The sequence below is a fragment of the Tiliqua scincoides genome, chromosome 3 (assembly GCF_035046505.1).
Source record: "Tiliqua scincoides isolate rTilSci1 chromosome 3, rTilSci1.hap2, whole genome shotgun sequence".
NCBI lineage: Eukaryota > Metazoa > Chordata > Lepidosauria > Squamata > Scincidae > Tiliqua > Tiliqua scincoides.
In genome coordinates this window covers 87,226,274-87,244,431 of record NC_089823.1, presented here as the reverse complement: position 1 = coordinate 87,244,431, position 18,158 = coordinate 87,226,274, and the positions used below count along the sequence as shown (strand labels likewise).

General features: G+C 44.1%; 1 protein-coding gene across 4 annotated transcripts in view; it reads left to right on the top strand.

The window, feature by feature from the left end:
* The window catches only part of LOC136645505 (cohesin subunit SA-2-like), a 73,205-nt gene that overhangs the window by 11,193 nt on the left and 43,854 nt on the right, over positions 1 to 18,158 (top strand). For all 4 annotated transcript variants that reach the window (XM_066621771.1, XM_066621769.1, XM_066621768.1 and 1 more), the window contains 6 exons: positions 2,281 to 2,485; positions 3,356 to 3,504; positions 4,770 to 4,843; positions 5,210 to 5,333; positions 5,919 to 6,017; positions 11,874 to 11,953. In XM_066621771.1, coding sequence (XP_066477868.1) covers positions 2,281 to 2,485; positions 3,356 to 3,504; positions 4,770 to 4,843; positions 5,210 to 5,333; positions 5,919 to 6,017; positions 11,874 to 11,953 — 731 coding nt within the window. The remainder of the gene's footprint in view (positions 1 to 2,280; positions 2,486 to 3,355; positions 3,505 to 4,769; positions 4,844 to 5,209; positions 5,334 to 5,918; positions 6,018 to 11,873; positions 11,954 to 18,158) is intronic.

The following is an 18,158-nucleotide window of genomic DNA, read 5'->3' as shown; positions in this document are numbered from 1 at the left end:
GTAAGTTTCATTTATATCCCACTGATGGAAAAAGTGTCATGGAACTTACGGCAGGACAGTCTCCACAGTCATCAAGATCTGCTTAGCTTCGGCAAGGTTGTTGCATAATGTGCTTCAAAATAAACAATTTACAGCACAATCTTATGCATATCTAAGTCCCCCTGTGTTCAGTGAGGCTTGCTCTCAGGAAAGTGTGTTTAGGATTTCAGCCTTAATTGTTCATAATGAATCCTTCATTAAGTAAAAAAGGTCAGAGTTACTTATTTCTGAAAATAATTTGCTGCCATGGTATTGGAAAATTTAGTGCAGATATTTTGCTTGATAATGCCCCCCCCCCCCCAATTGAGAATATTTCTGCAAGGCTGGAAACAGACCATGTTTTTGAGGGCAGATGAATGTGGTTGAGACTGGCTTCACTTCCAGTGGTGTGCACATACATTTCTTTTGTTACAAGGTTGCCTATGTTTTAAGCAAGTTTTGGTAACCGGTGAAAAATCACCTTTCAGATTTTCCTTTAGCTTCTGATAGTTACTACTCAAGCTCTCTTGCAGCATCTAAAATGACCCATAACTGGTTGTTCTGGCATCTGAATTCCAAGCAAACCTCTGCAAATGGATTCAGGAAGAGGCTGCTGGTAGGCTGGCCAGCGACCTTGCTCAGCGTTCCTTAACAGCAGTGGTTCTCAAACTCTCTGGGAGTTTGAGCTGCAGTAAGTCCTTGCTGGGGTAGGGGGAAGGGCAGCGACGCAGTCCCCAGGATTGTGTTGCTAAGGGGGGCACAGGGACTGGCATGCACTTACCAGTCTCTGCTGCAGCCTCCTGGGAGTGTGGGGAGCTCCCTGAAGCGTAGAAAGTGAAAGCAGGGCAATCGCGCCTCACCTTCCCCATACCAGAAGTTGAGCATGATCACTCCACTTTCACTTTCTACGCTTTAGGGAGCCCTGCGGAGGGTCACGCAGGGTTCCCTGCATCCCTGGAAGGCTGCAGCATGGACCGATCCCCTTAACATAAGAACATAATAAGAGCCCCGCTGGATCAGGCCATAGGCCCATCTCGTCCAGCTTCTTGTATCTCACAGTGGCCCACAAATGCCCAAGGGAGCACACTTGACAACAAGAGGGGGCTCCTTAAGGGGGCAGAGGCCAGGGCCCTGAGGCTGGAGTGTTGCAACACCCTAGTTTGAAAAACCCTGCTTAACGGTGTCTCATATGAGCTCTGCATACCTGAACCAGCTTCATCTGACTGCTTTTAGACTTCCGTTTCATCCTGCCTTGCACCTTCCAGCAAGGTTTCTACAGAATCTGTTCCTTCCCTGGATTTTTTCCTATCTTCATATCTGATTTCTTGCCTGCCTTATTTCTTTCCTTGGCCTGATCTGGCAGACATCGTTTGTTTCTTGGCAACAGGAAGCAAGCCTTTGAACAGCTGTTGTTTACATTCACAGTTCACAACCATATTCTTTGGTAACTTAATTTCATATTGTATGTAAGATTCTGCGCTGCACAACTTCCATGTGGACATAGTAAATAAGCACAGCTCTGTGCCATTGCTACTAAAATAATAGGACTTAAGCATTTGTATGCACATGATTCAACCCAACGATACTATCCTAGGCATGTCTACTCAGAAGTAAGCCCCATTGAGTTCAGTGGGTTGTATTCCTCCATAAGTGTGTATAGGATTGCAGCCTCTAGAACACTTGGAGCACAATCCACAGCAATTCCCCTTGTGGTGATGCAGTGGCACCAATGTGGCATCCACTGAATCCTGTGGAGGAGTTTTGGCTTCAGGAGGCCTCCTCGAGGTAAGGGAGCATTTGTTTCTTTGTCCTGGGATAAGCCCCTGTGGGTCCAGTCGGTCAGTTTGGTCCTGTGCCAGCTATATTGCTGGTGCAAGTCCTCGTTGACTGGTGAAGGCAGAACAGGCCTGGGAAAGAAGTTCAGGATTCAGTGGGCGCTGCTGGTGCTGAATCTTCCCCCTTCCTGGGCCTGATCTGCCCTCCTCCCTGCCCCTGTTGCCACCTTGCACTGCTGTGGTTGAGTATTGGCTATTAGTGACCAGAAGATCTTGAGTATGATCCTGATTTGGACACCATTGCCCTCTACAGTGCCAATTAGGCATCTATTTGGTGAAGTTTGGGAAAACTTGGACCCCCCCCCTTTCCCAATAAGGAAGGGATTTGATGTCTAGAAAGAACCTCTGTTTTCCATATTGGTCTGTTTCTCTCCTTTTGTGTAGAGCTTTCCTATGAGAGCACTGTTGTTTTTTCCACCCCGTGCAGGAAAATGAAGATTATCCACTTATCAAACCAGGGCCCTACTGGAAAAAGTTCAAGGCTAATTTCTGTGAGTTCACTGCAGTCCTGATCCAGCAGTGCCAGTGTAGCATTCTTTATGACAGTTATTTGATGGACACAATAATCTCTCTGCTGACGGGCTTGGCAGATTCCATGGTCAGAGCGTTCAGACACACCAGCACATTAGCAGGTATGCACAGCAGGCCTATTCGTATGATTTGGGACTGGGAAGTTGTGGTGCATATTAGTGGTGAAATTATTTAAGCAGTCATTGCTGTTCGTAGCCTTAGGGTGGGGATGGCCAGTCAGCAGCTGCTTCCTGTCAATCAGCCAGAATTTTAGAAGGTGCAGCTTGTTCTAACACAGTGCTGCAGCAGGTTGGGAGACGGCATTGTCAAACTTCCCTACTCTTCATGACTTTTAAAGGCCCAGGAGTGCTAGTGTGAGAAATTTGATCATCCCTTGGTTAGGGGAACTGAATTCTGTATTTTCAAGGTCTGAAATGTGTTTACTTACAGGTTTGAGAGGAAAACCTATTAATTTTTTTGTTTGTCATTTAATTTGTGGACTTTGGGTAGCTTTTTCAGTGCTGGGATTTTATGAAACTGATGGCATTTTCTGTTTGTTGGCTCCCAGTGCTCTTCACAAGGAGGCAAGTTCTCTTTGAAGAAATGGACTAGGATACATCTCCCATTTCTTCCCTAAAGGTGGTCTTTCTTTTGCGTCTGTTGGAAAGCATTCCTTCTCCTTCCACTGTCCTGCTTGGTGGTAGAATAAAGGGAAGTTGATGGCACTCCCTTCACAATTATCTTTTTCATTCCTGGAAGAAGTAGAGCTGTTGGCAAGGAAAATAGAAAGGATAGACCCCCCCTTTCAATGCAAGCAGTTTTTTCAAGAACAGTAGAATGCAACAACTGGTATAAATGAAGTGGTATATCCAAACCTGGTTATGAACAGATAGCTAAGGCAAACTAGTACAAATTGTCTTCTGAGTTTTTCTCCTTTAAATCATGGACATGCAAGATTCCAGAAATGGCTTGACTGTTGTGTTTGTTTCTAGCTATGAAACTTCTGACAGCACTTGTCAATCTTGCTGCAAACCTAGATGTAAGTAAGCGTAACCTGGAACGGTTATATGAGGTGGAGAACAGGACCACTGCCAAGAGGACCAATTATAGACTGGACCAACTGGAGATAAAAAGAAGAGAGGTGGGGTACATCTCTACTGGGATATAAATTATGATCCCTTGGAAATGCCCATTCTGTGGCTGTAGGTTACTGAGGTTTAGATATTTGAAAGGAACCTGAGATGGTGGTGTTCAAACTTACTTTGTTCAGGTTATCTGAGTGCAGCGTGGATGACTGTAGCATGCTCCTCTTTCTGAGCTTGGAGATGGGAGGTCGTACCAGACTATGTGGTGTACTTCAGAGGTGTTCCACCTCCACATGCCTTTGAAGCTCGGTGATCATCAAACAGTTGGAAATCTTTCTCTTGAATTGGGGTGGAATTAAGTTGTGGTGGTCACATATTTTATCTGGCTATCAGTATCAGCCAAAATCTGTGAACTCTTGCAGTTTGCTGTGTTGCTCTGCATAGGGGAATGGTTTCATGTATGTATAGTCAGATTACTTGTGCCAAAAGTGAACTATTGGACCTGGATTTGATGGATATTTATCCCCTTTTGTCTCTCCTGTTTGATATAATATAATCAATCCAGTATGTGCACTCATAAGATCAGAAGGCAGGGCTTATCATCAGTCATCCTTTGTCCACCCTCATCATTTGAAGAGAACCAGTCTTATGTGTGTTTGTTTTGCACTTGGTAGCCCATAGGAAGATAAATTGCTACATGCTATGCCAGTAGTGTTACTGAACTGCTTTTATATGTGAGATAGACCACAATTCTCTTTCCTGAGTACTGAAAATAGTATTTCTTGTTTACTCATTTTATAGCAGTAAACTCTTCATTAATACCTCCGCATGGCTGCTAGAGAGTTTTGGTACAAGGCTGTTGGGCAATCAGTTCTTTGTCAATCGTGTGTATTCACGAATAATACAGCAAATGGGTCAGCGAGGCAACTGATGTGGAAAGATATATGTGATTTCTGTAAATAACCACATTGGTCCACCAACCACAATTTAGGAAAACTTAAATGTTGCAAACATTAGTTTTATAGCAGATAATCATAGTGTTTGTCAAAGGTAAACAGGAGCCAAGTTGCTCCGTTGTTCATTTTTAGCTGTAGATTAAGACGTAAACAAACAGGATGAGTACAAATATTGATGAACTAGGTATTGTATTTGAGTTATTGAAGGAAGAGGGGAAATATTTAGTTTAGTAATAACTAGCTTTATTCTGTCCAACCATGGGTTATTTCCTAAACTGAAAAATGAGTTGGTACTCAGTGAAATGAGCCTTATTATTGGACTAAAACCGTGTCCACTTAAGAACATTCAGTTCTTCTAATTTCAGTATGCACAGAAACCTCTGGAGATAGAGAATATGATGAATGCTATTTTCAAAGGGACTTTTCTGCAACGCTATCGGTAAGAATCTTTATATACATGGAAGGAAGCTCTAGTCAGACTTTGGATACTCTCAAAGATAGTTTGAATGAAGGGCGTCATTCACTTTGGGGTTGGTTTGCATATGGACATGAATTGCTTGCTGTCTGCAGCCTCCGGTATTGTCTTACACATAAGACTGAACCATCACAAAGCAGTCACCTTAGACAGAATCATTTAGCTTTGCATCACTTCAAAACAGAACAATTCAAAACTCCTTTTGAATTATTCTTTTCCTATGTTCAGTAGCTAGTCATCAAATGCTGATTTAACAAGTGATGTGTGAGCATGCACATGTGAACCAGTTCCCAATACATCACAAATGCTGTTTATTTTCTTGTTTTAAAGTGATGTTATTCCCGAGATCAGAGCTATTTGCATTGAAGAAATGGGCAACTGGATGAAAATTCATCCTGATGTGTTCCTAAATGATAGTTACTTGAAATACATTGGATGGATGCTTTATGATAAGGTGAGTCATCTTTTTCTTTTCATAGTTATAAAGAAAAGCTAACACTATCAGTATTGTTTTAGTTAAGTTTAAAAATCTAAATATCATGCTATAATTGTCTTGAGAGAGACAGGCGAGAGAAGGCCAAGAACCTCATTATTTGAAACACTTCACATCCTCTGCTCTTCTACTTTTAGCTCAACAACCCGCGAAGTCTATGATTTTCATAAAAGCCAAAATTTTAATAGACTGGCAGAAAAAAGCCTTAGAGGTCTATGCTATATATTATACCCCATATGTTGTTTCTGTTTGACTTCTATGGCCTTAGAATGTTGGCTAGATGGAATACTCCAGGAACAGAAGTGCTGCATGAGGGGAGTCTTCTAGATCCCCCTTTCCCCTACCCTGCTCTCTACAGTGCACTTAGAGTGCTTGGCAGAAAAAATATAACTTTAGAAGTGCTGTAATGAAAATGGGCAATGGTTAGTTTTCTGTGGGCTTTAGTTGCTCTACTACTTGGTTCTTTGCTAAAAGAATGATACTAATTATGAAATAGCCTCAGTAGTGCACTTTATCCTTCTTACTCTGTTCCTTCCTGTCTTGCAGCAACCTGAAGTGCGGCTGAAATGCCTGCAGGGACTACAAGGAATATATAGCCAAAAAGAGCTGGTTTCTAAAATGGACCTCTTCACTAGCAGGTTCAAGGTGAGCTGAAACTTGGCATCTCCCAATTCAAAACTAATGTTGGTTGGTTGGGAGGGGGGGAGAAAGACATTTATTCAAACAGAATTGGGTTCCACTATCTTTGAAGACCTGCTGAAGCAGTAAATGTAGGGGAGGAGGCATTAATGTCAGTTTTTCCATAATGGTCTTTTGTGGTTGCCTTTTCCTCACGTGTGAATACATGTCCTAAGATTTGGCTTATGTTATATAGCAGTGGTTCTCAAACCTTTTAGTACTAGGATCCACTTTTTAAAACAGCACTTTATCAGGACCAACCTATGTGTACCAGACTTTTAAAAAAGGAGATCTAGAAAGAAATATTTTATTTATTTATTTCTAAGTAATTATAACCAGAAAAAAGACTCTCAAATGTTTATCCCTCTATAACTACGCATCCTTGCAAATTTCAGGATCTGAGTTCCTCGCAGGGCAAGTAGCAACTACATTATCTGGTTTTTGAACAACTTCAAGGCTTGAGGCAGTTGGTTATCTGATCTTTCTATCACCCTGTCAGGATGCATCAGTTGGTCCTGACTCACAGTTTGGGAACAACTGTTATAGGCTCTTGCTCTTCAGCTAGTTTGGTTAATTTCTTTAAGTGAAGAATTCTTTGATGTTGATATGCACTGCAAACATGTATCAGATTTATTACTATTATTTAGAATATTTATATACACCAATCGCCTAATTCTTTTGGGCCTCTGTGCTGCTGGAATGTGCATTCCAGGGGAGCAGTGTGCTTTATGATGGTTGCAAAATGTGACCTACCATTCTGTGCAGCTGGGCTGCTGGCATAAGTGTCTGTGGCCGCTCAGCAATGGCCTCCAGAGAAGCCCTTGAGCTGGTACGTCCATGCAGGGGGTGGGTGCTGGGTCGGTGACTATAGGGAGGGGATGGGGAGGAATGGATAGAGGATGGGGTGTGTGACGAGGCCAGGAAGGGGGTGGTATGAACAGCATCAGTGCTGTCGATATCCTATCCCCCTTCCCGGACCTTGATCCACCATCTTGGTTCCAATCCTACTTGTGCCAACAAAGTTGTTGTCACAGATCTGAGTAAATCCAGTGTGGCAGCATAAGCTTGCCCTGGGGCAAGGAAACAAATGTTCCCTTCCCACGAGGAGGCCTCTGAGACCCGAAACTCCCCTGCAGGATGCATTGCGCGCCCTGGTGGCGTGGCTGGGGGAGGAGACTTGGGGACTTGCAGTCAGTTCCAAACCAAGTTGCATCCTGGCTCCATTCTGGAGATTTGTGCAGAAGGTGAAATGTATGGAAGTCAAAACAGCCAGACAACTGGCAAAGAGGCTGTTTTTTCAGATGGTGCTCATCTGATATTCAGCAGGGAGAGAACTGTCCCTTTTCACCTCAGTACAGTATATATTCTAGTGGCTGTTCACTAGTGTTTCTTCTGTATCTTTTTATACTGTGAGTTCTTTTGGGACAGGGGGCCATTTAGTTAGTTGATTTTTCTCTGTAGACCCTGTAGTGAACTTGTTTTGTTGAAAAGTGATATATAAATATTTTAATAGTAATAATAATTTAATAGTAAAAACAAAGAACTCCTCTGATCCTAATCTTGTTGCTGCATAAAGACAGGGTAAGTCTAAGTAGTTTGAACTTTTAAAAGAATTAAAAGAATACTGCTATTTCGTTGCAGTTTCATAAGATATCTTCAATTAAACAAGCACAACTCAAGGTGTTATTGGAAGATGTTTTGATGAATATAGACGAGTGGTTCTCAATCTGTGTGTCACACCCTGATTTTTGGTGGGTTGCAGGATGCTGCCAGAGCGCTGCTGAGCTTTCATTTTTTTTTAAATGGAAAAAGCCCACCTCTGGAGCGTGTTTTTGTCAGTAAGAACGTGATGTGATGTGGTCTACAGCGGGCCGAAGACCACACTCTGCTTGTGGTCTTTGCTTGCTCTGGGCCGAGTTGCATCATATTCTCCCTGAAGCAAATATGCTTGCTAATTAAAACTCACTCTGGAGGTGGGCTCTTCATGTAAAAAAAATGCAAAAGCTTGGCAACCTGGAAACTTTGGCAGTGGCTTACTGATGTCATCACATTGCTGCAAAAACATCTGGGTTGCCAAGCTTTGCATTGAAAGTGGATCACTAGACCAAAAGGTTGAGAACCCCTGTTCTAGACTAATTCTCATAACCCATTTTGGGTCTTGTTTCAAAGTGGGTTGATGTTTTGGGGGCCAAATTGGTTTGAATTGGTATATAGCAGGGGTCGGCAACCTTAAACACTCAAAGAGCCATTTTGACCCATTTTCCGGAGGAAAAAAAACCTCAGGAGCCACAAAACCCTTTTGAAATCTAAAATGAAGATAATACTGCATATATAGTTTTTTTTCACCTTTATGCTCTTATAGGTCCCATTTTAATAATGTAGCCCCCTCTTGTAGCTTTTAGTTAGTTTTGTCATACATTCTTGTCCTGTGTTTTCAGATGGTCCTCTATGGTGTTTTGCTTGATTCCAAGGCCATTCTCTGCCTGGAGAATTAGGCCCACTTTAAGCAAATTAGCTCCCCTTCTTTCCCCCAACAAATGACCCTGGTTCTGCCCTGCAGTCCTGCTGGACCCCACCTCCAGGGTAGCTTGCCTGTTCAACCTGCAGAGGTCCTCTCTCCTGCCAGCAGCCTCCCACCACTACAGCAGACCCTGGGTCCTCAGTAGGTCTTGGGCACAGCAGCCACACACCAAACTCCAGTGTCTCCAGCAGTCCATTAGTCACAAAGTCAGTCAGAGTATCCAGGGCAGAGTCCAAAGTCAATAAGCCAAGTCACAGTCCAAGATCAGATTCCAAAGTAAGTCAGTCAAATCAGTCAGAGTATCCAAGTCAAAGTCAATAAGCCAAGCCAGCCAGTTTCCTCTCCTCTCCTATCTCCAACCTGCACTCCTTCTACAACCCACACCCCCTTCCTCAGGTGCTCCTTATATCCCTGAGGGCCCTATTGCCTTCAAGTGGCTGCAGCTGTGCAGCACACTCTGCTGGATGCCCAGGCCTTACCCTTAAAGGGGCCACTGCTGACACCACATCTACCTCCTTACCAGATCTTCCAGGATTCCAATACATATGTTGGTTATGACATCTGCTTATCTTACATGGACACTAAAGAACTCCCCCCACCTTCCAGAGGCACCCTGCTGGAAGGAAAAAAGGACAGACTCCAGAGAAGAAGCCAGAGCTGGGGGGGAGGTGTGGGGGGGGGCAATCACAGGCCAGCTTCTGCCCTGCCTGCCTGCCTACCCTCCCTCCCTCACTCAGGCTGCAACCCTCTCCACACTATCCTAGGAGTAAGCCCCATTGGCTACAATGGGACTTCTGAGCAGACAAGTTGGTTGGAGCTCTCAGGTTGCAGTCCTCTCCACACTTTCCTGGGAGGAAGCCTCACTGACTACTTGTGAGTAGACCTGCATAGGAGGGGGCTGAGGCTGCAGCCCTCCATACCTTCCTGGGAGTAGCCCAGGGACTACATTGGGGCTTACTCTGGAACAGACCTTCGCAGGCTCCCACTCACCCGTCCTTGCACTTGGCCTTGAGCAGGCTTCAAGGCTGCCATCCCAGGCACCCTTTCCTGGGAGTAAGCTTCATCCACTGTAATGGGGCTTACAACTGAGTAGACACACAAGATGTCTCCTCTGCTGTGGAGGAAAAGCCTCTCCTTGCACTGAGTGGGGACCTGCTCAGGGAAAGGCGGGCTGCAAGGGCTTGCAATGGCTGAGAAGGAAGGCGGCTCAGGATTGGCTGGTGGTCAGCCAGTAAAGGGCCCTGAGCCATTCCAACAGAAAAAGCCAGGAGCCTGCTGGATGCTGATTGGCTGAGCCTGCTGGAGAGTTGGGGAAGGGAAAAACAGGGACCTTAAGCCTGCAGAGCTGGCAAAATTGAAAAGGGAAACCAGTTCAGGGCAGGTGGGGGTGAAGGGAGAGGAGGGCAGTGAGCTCAGGGGGTGGAGGGAAGCAGCCTGCACTCCCAGCACAGGTGCCTCCTGTCACACTCTTTGCCACTTTCACCTGGAGGAGCCGCAGCAGACAGCTGAAAGAGCCACATGCGGCTCTAGAGCCGCAGGTTGCCGACCCCTGGTATATAGAAACTAGTTATAATGTTGTGTTCACTGTAGGCTTTCACAAGCTGTCTTGGAATCTCACAATAAAGAGTAGCAGCAGTCAAACCAAACCAAAATTAGAGCCCAATCCTGTGCTCGGCAGCACGGCTCCGTGCTGCCGAGCACTGTCACAAACATGACAGTGGCATGGGGGGCGGGGGCGGGGAGAAGGCGTTTCGGGGGGTGTGACGTGGGGAGGGGGGCGGGCTGGAGGTGTACCTGGGGGAGGGATGGGAGGCAGGTCCACGGAGTTCCACTCCGCAGGATCCAAGGCATTCGTGTAGGGCTGCGCGCCCTACACAAGTGCCTTTACTCAGCGGTAAAGTGAGTAGCACCATTGCGGGGCTGCTTACCTTACCTGGAAGAAGGGGACAAAAGTGGTGCCTCCCGTGGTAGCCTGGGAGGCGCAGGATCTGGCGGCAGCCCTTCTAGGTGCCGCCGAGCCTGGGCGCCCCGGGCAGCTCAGGATTGGCCTGTTAATCTTCAGTGGGCTTTGAATTATAGTCTTTTGCCTAGAAACAGGAAGACACACTTCCTTCTTGTAATAGAGCACACAAAAGAGAACTCTGCTAGTTTAAATAGCATATAACCATTTCCCATTTAATACATATATTTTTAAAAAAACATTAATTACTGCTACATGATCTTGAATGTTAGAATTCATTAATTGTTGTTCTTGATGGGACTTGAAAGTTCATTCCTCCCATGAGAATGCTTCGAATGCCTGTTGTGTCATATTCTCATCTTGTTTGCTGTGATGTGGTCTACTTAGTAACAAAAAAAAATACGAGAATGTATCTTAAGTTATCCTTCTGCTCATGTGCAGGGGCTTGTGCATGTGAAAGTGATAGCACAAAAATGTGAATGAAACAGTGACTTGGTTTTGTGTTTGTGCAACCATTGGGTAACCATTCTTAAAATTATTAGTATCTCATTTTTGTGCAGTTTCTTCTGCATGTGCTTTTGCAAATGCATGCAGAACAATGTGAAACACCAATTGATTTCTGCTTCTGTTCCTTGGAATGCAACCCAAGATCTGAAGTTTCCAAGTCAAGTTAGATGTGACCTTAATTGCATCATTTGGGTCTGTATATTTTATTTCTGTTTGTTAAACAGCAGTGGCTGGGTGGAGGGTAGATCTGACCCAATGTCCACTTTTCTCCAGCGGTAGCTGTGGGACTTCCTGATCTGGAACAGGACTACGAGGGTTAAAGGCTTTCTTCACTATTTCAGCCTCTTAACTAACCCGACTGCTGTTTAACAAAGAAAAAATCAATTAACAGACTGTTGCCTGTGTTCATACTGTGACCACTTCTGCAGTATGGATATTTTCACTCCTCTGTTTGGCAATTGCTGATCCAATTGCTCACTTAAAATCTGAAGAACAGCCAATGTTAAAGCCTGCAGGGGGTGCTGCAAACCATCTGTTGCAAACCTTGTTGTCATTACTTGAACTTCTGAGTGTGAAATAGTTCTGAACCGCGAGGTGTATGGTGTAAGCACAATGCTTGCTTGCTTTTCAAATATGATCCAAAATAATGATTCATCCTCTTGTTACATAGGAAAAAAAGTATGTTTATTATGAATATCTTGAACTTGGAACTTTGTGGTAAAATGTGAAAGAGCAGATTGGCAACCCAAAGCAACCAAAAGCACAGATTTCTGCAGCAAAGAATATTGGAACGGAAAGTGTTGCATTTCTTTTCTTGTTGTTTTGCATCCATTAGGATCGAATTGTGTCCATGACTCTGGACAAGGACCATGAAGTAGCAGTTCAAGCCATGAAACTCTTGATGCTTATGTCACAGTAAATAACTTTTTAACATTTAAATATAACCTACTGTCTAATGGGTGCAAGGTTCATAGTTATAGCCGGTTGTCATATTATTATTTATTGATTCAGCATTATCAGTGTAGATGGTGCTTCGCTGAAAAGGTATGTCCCTGTTCTCAGGGTTTTACAGTCTAGGCCAGGGGTGTCAAATGTAAGGCCTGGGGTCTGGATGCGGCCCACGGAAGCTTTTAATCTGGCCCTCAGGCTCTCAGCTGCTGAGCAGTGTCAAGGAGTTACTGCTGAAAGGGCAACCCACTTGAAAATTTGGCTCTGCCATATCTTGAAATATGATCAAGATTTGCATATTTTCTCTTCTGCCATTTGCAGCTAATGAGTTTCTAAGTGAGAAAAAAGTTCCTATTTTTGGTTGTGACCTATTTTATGACATCACTTCCTGCCTAATGATGATGCCCTCAGCAGGCATCATGAATGCTATTCGGCCCGCTGTATGAAATGAGTTTGATACCCCTGGTCTAGGCCAACCTTTGTCCCCTGATGTACCACTTCTCATAATCTAATAGTCTTCAGTACCACTGAAAGTAGCTAGCGATGATATCACCAGTTACTTCCAGGTTGGGAGGTGAGATATGATGCTAGAAACAGTAGTAGGAGCCTCAAGGTGAGTGGGTGGGCTTTTTCAAGCATGTGATAACCATGCACTGGAGCTCTGCCTGCTGAGCCAAGTCTTCTACAGCTGTTTGTAATATTGCGCTATGGTCTTGCTGCGGGGTGGTGGGTATCCCCTGGGAGCCATGCGCACTACTGGACAACTCCTCAAGTCCCACCAGTGGTACATGTACCACCAGTCGAAAAATGCAGGTCTTAGACATTGACACAAGGGAGGAAAGAGGATTGGGGGGAAGGAGGATGCAGGTGGCCAGAACAAAAGAAGTGTATGTGATTGTTAAAGTTACATATGCCTAAGCTTTTGTTACAGTTGGGAATGGGGGCCAAGCCATGATACCAAGGGCTTCACAGAAAAGGTGGGCTTTAAGGAAGGTTTTGAAGGAAGTCAGGGAGGAAGCATCTCATAATGTAGTTAAGAAATGCTTGATAACTTGCCACCTAGGCAAACGTGCATAACTTCAGCTGCAATCCTATGCCCACTTTCCTGAGAGTAAGCCGCATTGAAGACAATGCGACGTACTTCTGAGTAGAAAAAATAGGATTGTGCCCTTAGGCTGCAATTTTATACAGCATTACTTGGGGGTAAGTCCCTCTGAATTCAGTGGGACTTGTTTCTGAGTAGACATGCATAGGATTTCACTGTCAGTGTGTGTGTTCTACTGCAAGTTTGCTGGTCAAGTTGACCACAATGTCACTAGCAGATAATTAGGAAAGGATGCATTACTTCATTCCCTGCCAAAATGAACAGTCAAGCCAGATCCTTTGAAGGTTCCGTTTTGTTCTTGGAGAATTGTGTGCTTGCCTGCCTGGGAGGAAATGTGGTGAACTTTGACCAGCTATGCTGCCTCTTGGACCATGAAGACAGAACTTCATTTGAGCAAACCCTTGAGAATGTTCCCCTTATGAGGACTGATTTAGATCTGTGTTTCTCAGCCAATGGTGTGGGTACCACCAGTGGTACTTGAGTGGGACCCTTAGACACCTGCCGCCCAGCAGCAAGACCAGGAACACAACATAGCAAACAACAGTAGAAGGCTTGGCTAGGCAAGTAGAGCTCCAAAGCATGCTTTTCTGTGCTGGAAAAAGACCTTCCATCCACCTTGAGCCTCTTACTGGTATTTGTTGCGTCGCATCTGGCCTCCCAACCCAGAAGTAACTGGCGATTATGTCATTGTTAGTTACTTCTGATGGTACTTTGAATAGGTGGACCATGTGAAGCGGTACAGCAGAGGACAAACGTTGAGAAATGCTAATGTAGATAATAGCTGAATGAGATGGCTCAATCTGGGGATATTATTGTTTTGTCATAGAGACTTTCATAGGAATGCTCTGAAACATCATTCATGAGTGATGAGGTTGCAGCTCTCATCACTTCCACACATGTCTGTATAAATATTTCCACCCAGGGATGGTAAACTGTAATCTCTTGGGTTTTTGGTAGTGTGTCACACTGTGATCATTGTCTGTGCCCCCAATGAATATAATTCCTGTCCTTTAAATGGAAGAGCTCTCTTGCATATGGTCAGAGTACGTTTTGAGTCATAGATAGAGGTGTGATTGTTTTTCAGTGATAACGAAATAAAAACACATAACACTACTTCTTATTTTTGTAAAAAGGAAACAAAGACACCCTGAAATCTGCAAACAAACAATTTTCCAACACCTAATTGGCTGTGTAATGACTGTGGCTGCATCTGCTGATACTATACCATCTATGACACCTACCTAGTACACTTTTAAAGCAATTATAATTTATAATTAGAATTAATAAAATTGTGCCCTTTCAATATTATTATTAACAATATTAATACACTGCTCTTCAACAAAAAAGTTCACAAAGCGGTTTACAGAGAAAAATCAAATGACTCTCTGTCCTAAAGGGCTCACAATCTAAAAAGATGCAAATGAACACCAGCAGACAGCCATGAGAAAAGACTCTGCTGGGATGAGGCGGGCCAGTTATTCTCTCCATACTAAAAGAGGAGCACCCACTTGAAAAAGTGCCTCTTACCTAACTAGCATAACACCACTTTCTGCACTTTTTCCTTGGGGGGAAAAAACAAAATCTGTGATAAAAATAAATAAAAACATTTAAGATCACCTGATCATGGGCCATAATAGAATACGGTCAGATTGTCCTAACCATTTAGAAATGAAGCTCTTTGTAAGGTCTTATTCTTGTCTTGTTTGGCACTATATCAACTTAAGTGGGTGTAATTTCAAAACTCAATTTGTGTGAATATCACAGCAAGAATGAAGGCCAAGTGATTTTGTTCTCTTTTCAGTGTTCATATTGGTTCTGTGCCTCAATGTACTTTTTTTCCTTCAGATATGGGGAGGGGAGAGGGATTCATTGTTCAAGTGATTCCCATGGGAGATAGGCTGACCCCTGAAAACAATGGCATCATGTCATCCCTGCATCTTTCTGGCGCACAGATAGTGGAACAAAGTACAGTGCAGTGTCTCTGTCCTCACCCTGATCCTGTGCTAGGAGCTGTATTGTGCCATTGTAAAGATACAATGACAGCTTAAACCATGAAATGTTACTCTTGTTCAGCATCTGAACAGGCAAGTATTGTATTGATGTTGCAGCTGTTCACCTCTTCTGGCTTTGCTGTTGTTGCTGCACAATATGATCTGTAATTCAGATGTTTGGACTCCCCCCCCCAACCCCCATCTTATTGGGAAACTGAATTGACTTTTTGAACAACAAAGTCAAAACTTGGTCTCCAGCAATGAACAGTTCCCCCTCCAGAACACAAGCCCATCTTAAAATGAATTTCTGCATCAATAAACTGTCTTTGCAGCTCCCTTTTGTCTTATTTTAAAATCCTAGCAGGGTCCAGGGATTGCCTTCTTGTTGCCTTTGTTCCTGCTTCCATCTGTTTTGGAGCTGGTGCTCCAAAGTCATTCAGAGCTCTGTGGATTTGGTCTAATTACTGGGAAGGTATGGGCAGGAGAGCCTGGGACAAAACCAAATAATATGCAAATTTATTTTGGAAATCTCTCTCTTTTTTCTTTTCAAAATTGGCATCAACCAGCCTAAAAATTTTGGTTGCAGAATGACAATCTTTGTTCTTGTTTAAGAAAGTTTTACACTTTAAAGTGTAATATATATGCTTTTCTGCATTTCCAATTCTTTGAATCCTGAGCAGAAGAAATCCTTTGTGTGTCCTTTTGAAGGCATTTATACAGTAGGGGAGTGATTCATATCCAGGTGGCTTATATGGGTTATATAACTCAGTGTGCTCACGACGCTGTGCAGCAAGTTTTTCAATAAAAACAACTGCCTTAGGGCTTAATCCTAAACTCTCCCAGTGCTGGTGCTGACCTCCAGTGTTAGTGCTGGGTGCCATAAATGTACTGTAAAGCATGCTTATGGCACTGGGAAAGCAAGGAGCACCAGAACTGGGTCCGTGCCAGTTGGTGCTGGACCTCGCACCAGGAGGCCAACATTGGAGGAGTAGTGGTGTTGTGGGGTTTCTGGGTGGAAGGGAAGGCATTCTGGGGTGGAGGAGGAACAAGGGTGGGAGGAGAATGGGACCAGCAGAGCCCTGGTCAGCTCTTCCAGTCTGTGCTGGCAAAATAGCTGGCACAGACTGGAGGAGACCCATTGAGGCCCATGTGCCCTTACTTGGGGGAAGGGGACAAAAGTCCTCTTCCCCAAGGAGACCTCTGGTGGCCTTAGCAGTGCTGCTGGATGCAGTGGTAGCTGTTTTGGTGCTGCTGCACCTGGCCAAGCCACTGGCTTCAGGATTAGGCTGTCATATTTTATACTTGTTAGACCCTGGACTTTCCTTGCACAGAGCTTCATAAGGCAAGGAAAATGTTAACTACTGTGCTTTGGGGGCACTTTAAGTAATTGAGAGGAACAGCTCCTCATACCTCAGGTCTTGGGCCTCTTTCTTCCATCATCAATCTGAGTCTCACATAAACACAGTGTCTGGTCCCACCCCATATCTTGCAAGCACAAGAACGTAGGATCTGCAAATCTGAATCAAATAAAAATTTTTCTATACAGGTCCAGCCTTGTTATACACAGATTTGACTCAACATGAATCGCCACTGTAAATGAGAAGGAATGTGCTGATCCCTGGAGAAGGGGAAAAATGCATCCCTTTAAAATCAGTTTAAAAAACTGAACAGTCCTTTAACAATAGCCTCATTAATGAGAGAGAGAGAGGGCAGCTGGCTGACAATCAATCAATCCTCTCTCCAGGTGACCCTTCCCTTTCCCCTGAGCACATGAAAGAAAGGTGATCACTTTGCATTGGCGAAGGGAGGGACAAGGGCTTGGAGGAGAACTGACTGGTGGATTGTCTTCTTAATGACTCCTATCTTACATCACAAAGGTCAGCAAGGCTGTTTTTAAATTACTGGAGCAAAGAAACTTTGTTTTTTAAATTGATTTGCTATAGTGAGTGCTTGGAACTGAACCCACTGGAATAATGAGGCTCAACCTGTACTATCTTCTACAGGGTAGAGGGTATATTAAAAACAAACAGTAGCTAATCATATGTACTTGGGAAGCTCACAAGCAGGGATTAGTAGATATAGCTGTCCTTGTTGTTTGTCTCCAGGATATAGCAGAGGTTCATGTTGCCTTTAACAAAACAGGTTACATGCTTAGTGGCCATTTGTTACTAGCATTATCAGGAGCAGTATCAATGCTGCCATTAAATTTGTCTAACCCTCTTAAAATAAAACATCTGTACTACAGGTACTACACATTACATCTGTGTGTACTACACATGTGTAATGTGTACTACACATTACATCTGTAATGTGTCCAATTAATTCCATAAGTTAGCTATGTGTTGCATAACCTGTGCTGGAACAGGCAGGCTGGCTGGCCTGCCCCATATCCAGTGCAGGGTTGGAGGTAGCTGCTATGCAGCTTGAAGTAAGGGGATAATTATCCCCTTGCTCTGCGTAATGCCCCAGTCACCTCAATGGGACTACTTGAATCTGCAGCAGCTAAATTGCTGGCTCAGATTGAAGCTGCCCAGTGTAATGCTAGGCTACTCTGAACGGGAGTTAGGATCTGGCCTAAGTGTTGGAGGCTGGTCCCACCTCCATCCCGGACCCCATCCACCTGCCCTCCTATGCCCTAAAATGCCCCCATTCTGCCTTCTGTACCGTGTGGAAGTGAACCAAGCTGGTGTGAACTTGGCCCCACCAACTCACAAGGAGGTGCAGATGTGTTTATTTGTGACACACTTGGGCTGGCGCAAGGGACTTGTGCTGGCCCATTGTTGGGGCTAGATTACGCCCTAAGTCTTTCCTATTAATTTAGAAAAATATGTGCAATTTAAAATTTAAACAGTTTGTTCTGGAAGCAGGGATGGGAGATGCACCATGAACACAATCCAGCAACGTAGGTTACTCCCTGTATATCTGCTGAAAACCTGGTGTACTTGGAGCTTCTGCTCATGTACAGTGGGCTTTCAACACCATGTCACAGAACTGAATAATCTGCAAGTTTGTGGAGAGTTATGAGGTTCGGTTTAAGTTGTGGGGAAGAAGGTGGAAATGTAGGCTCAGTGTTTGG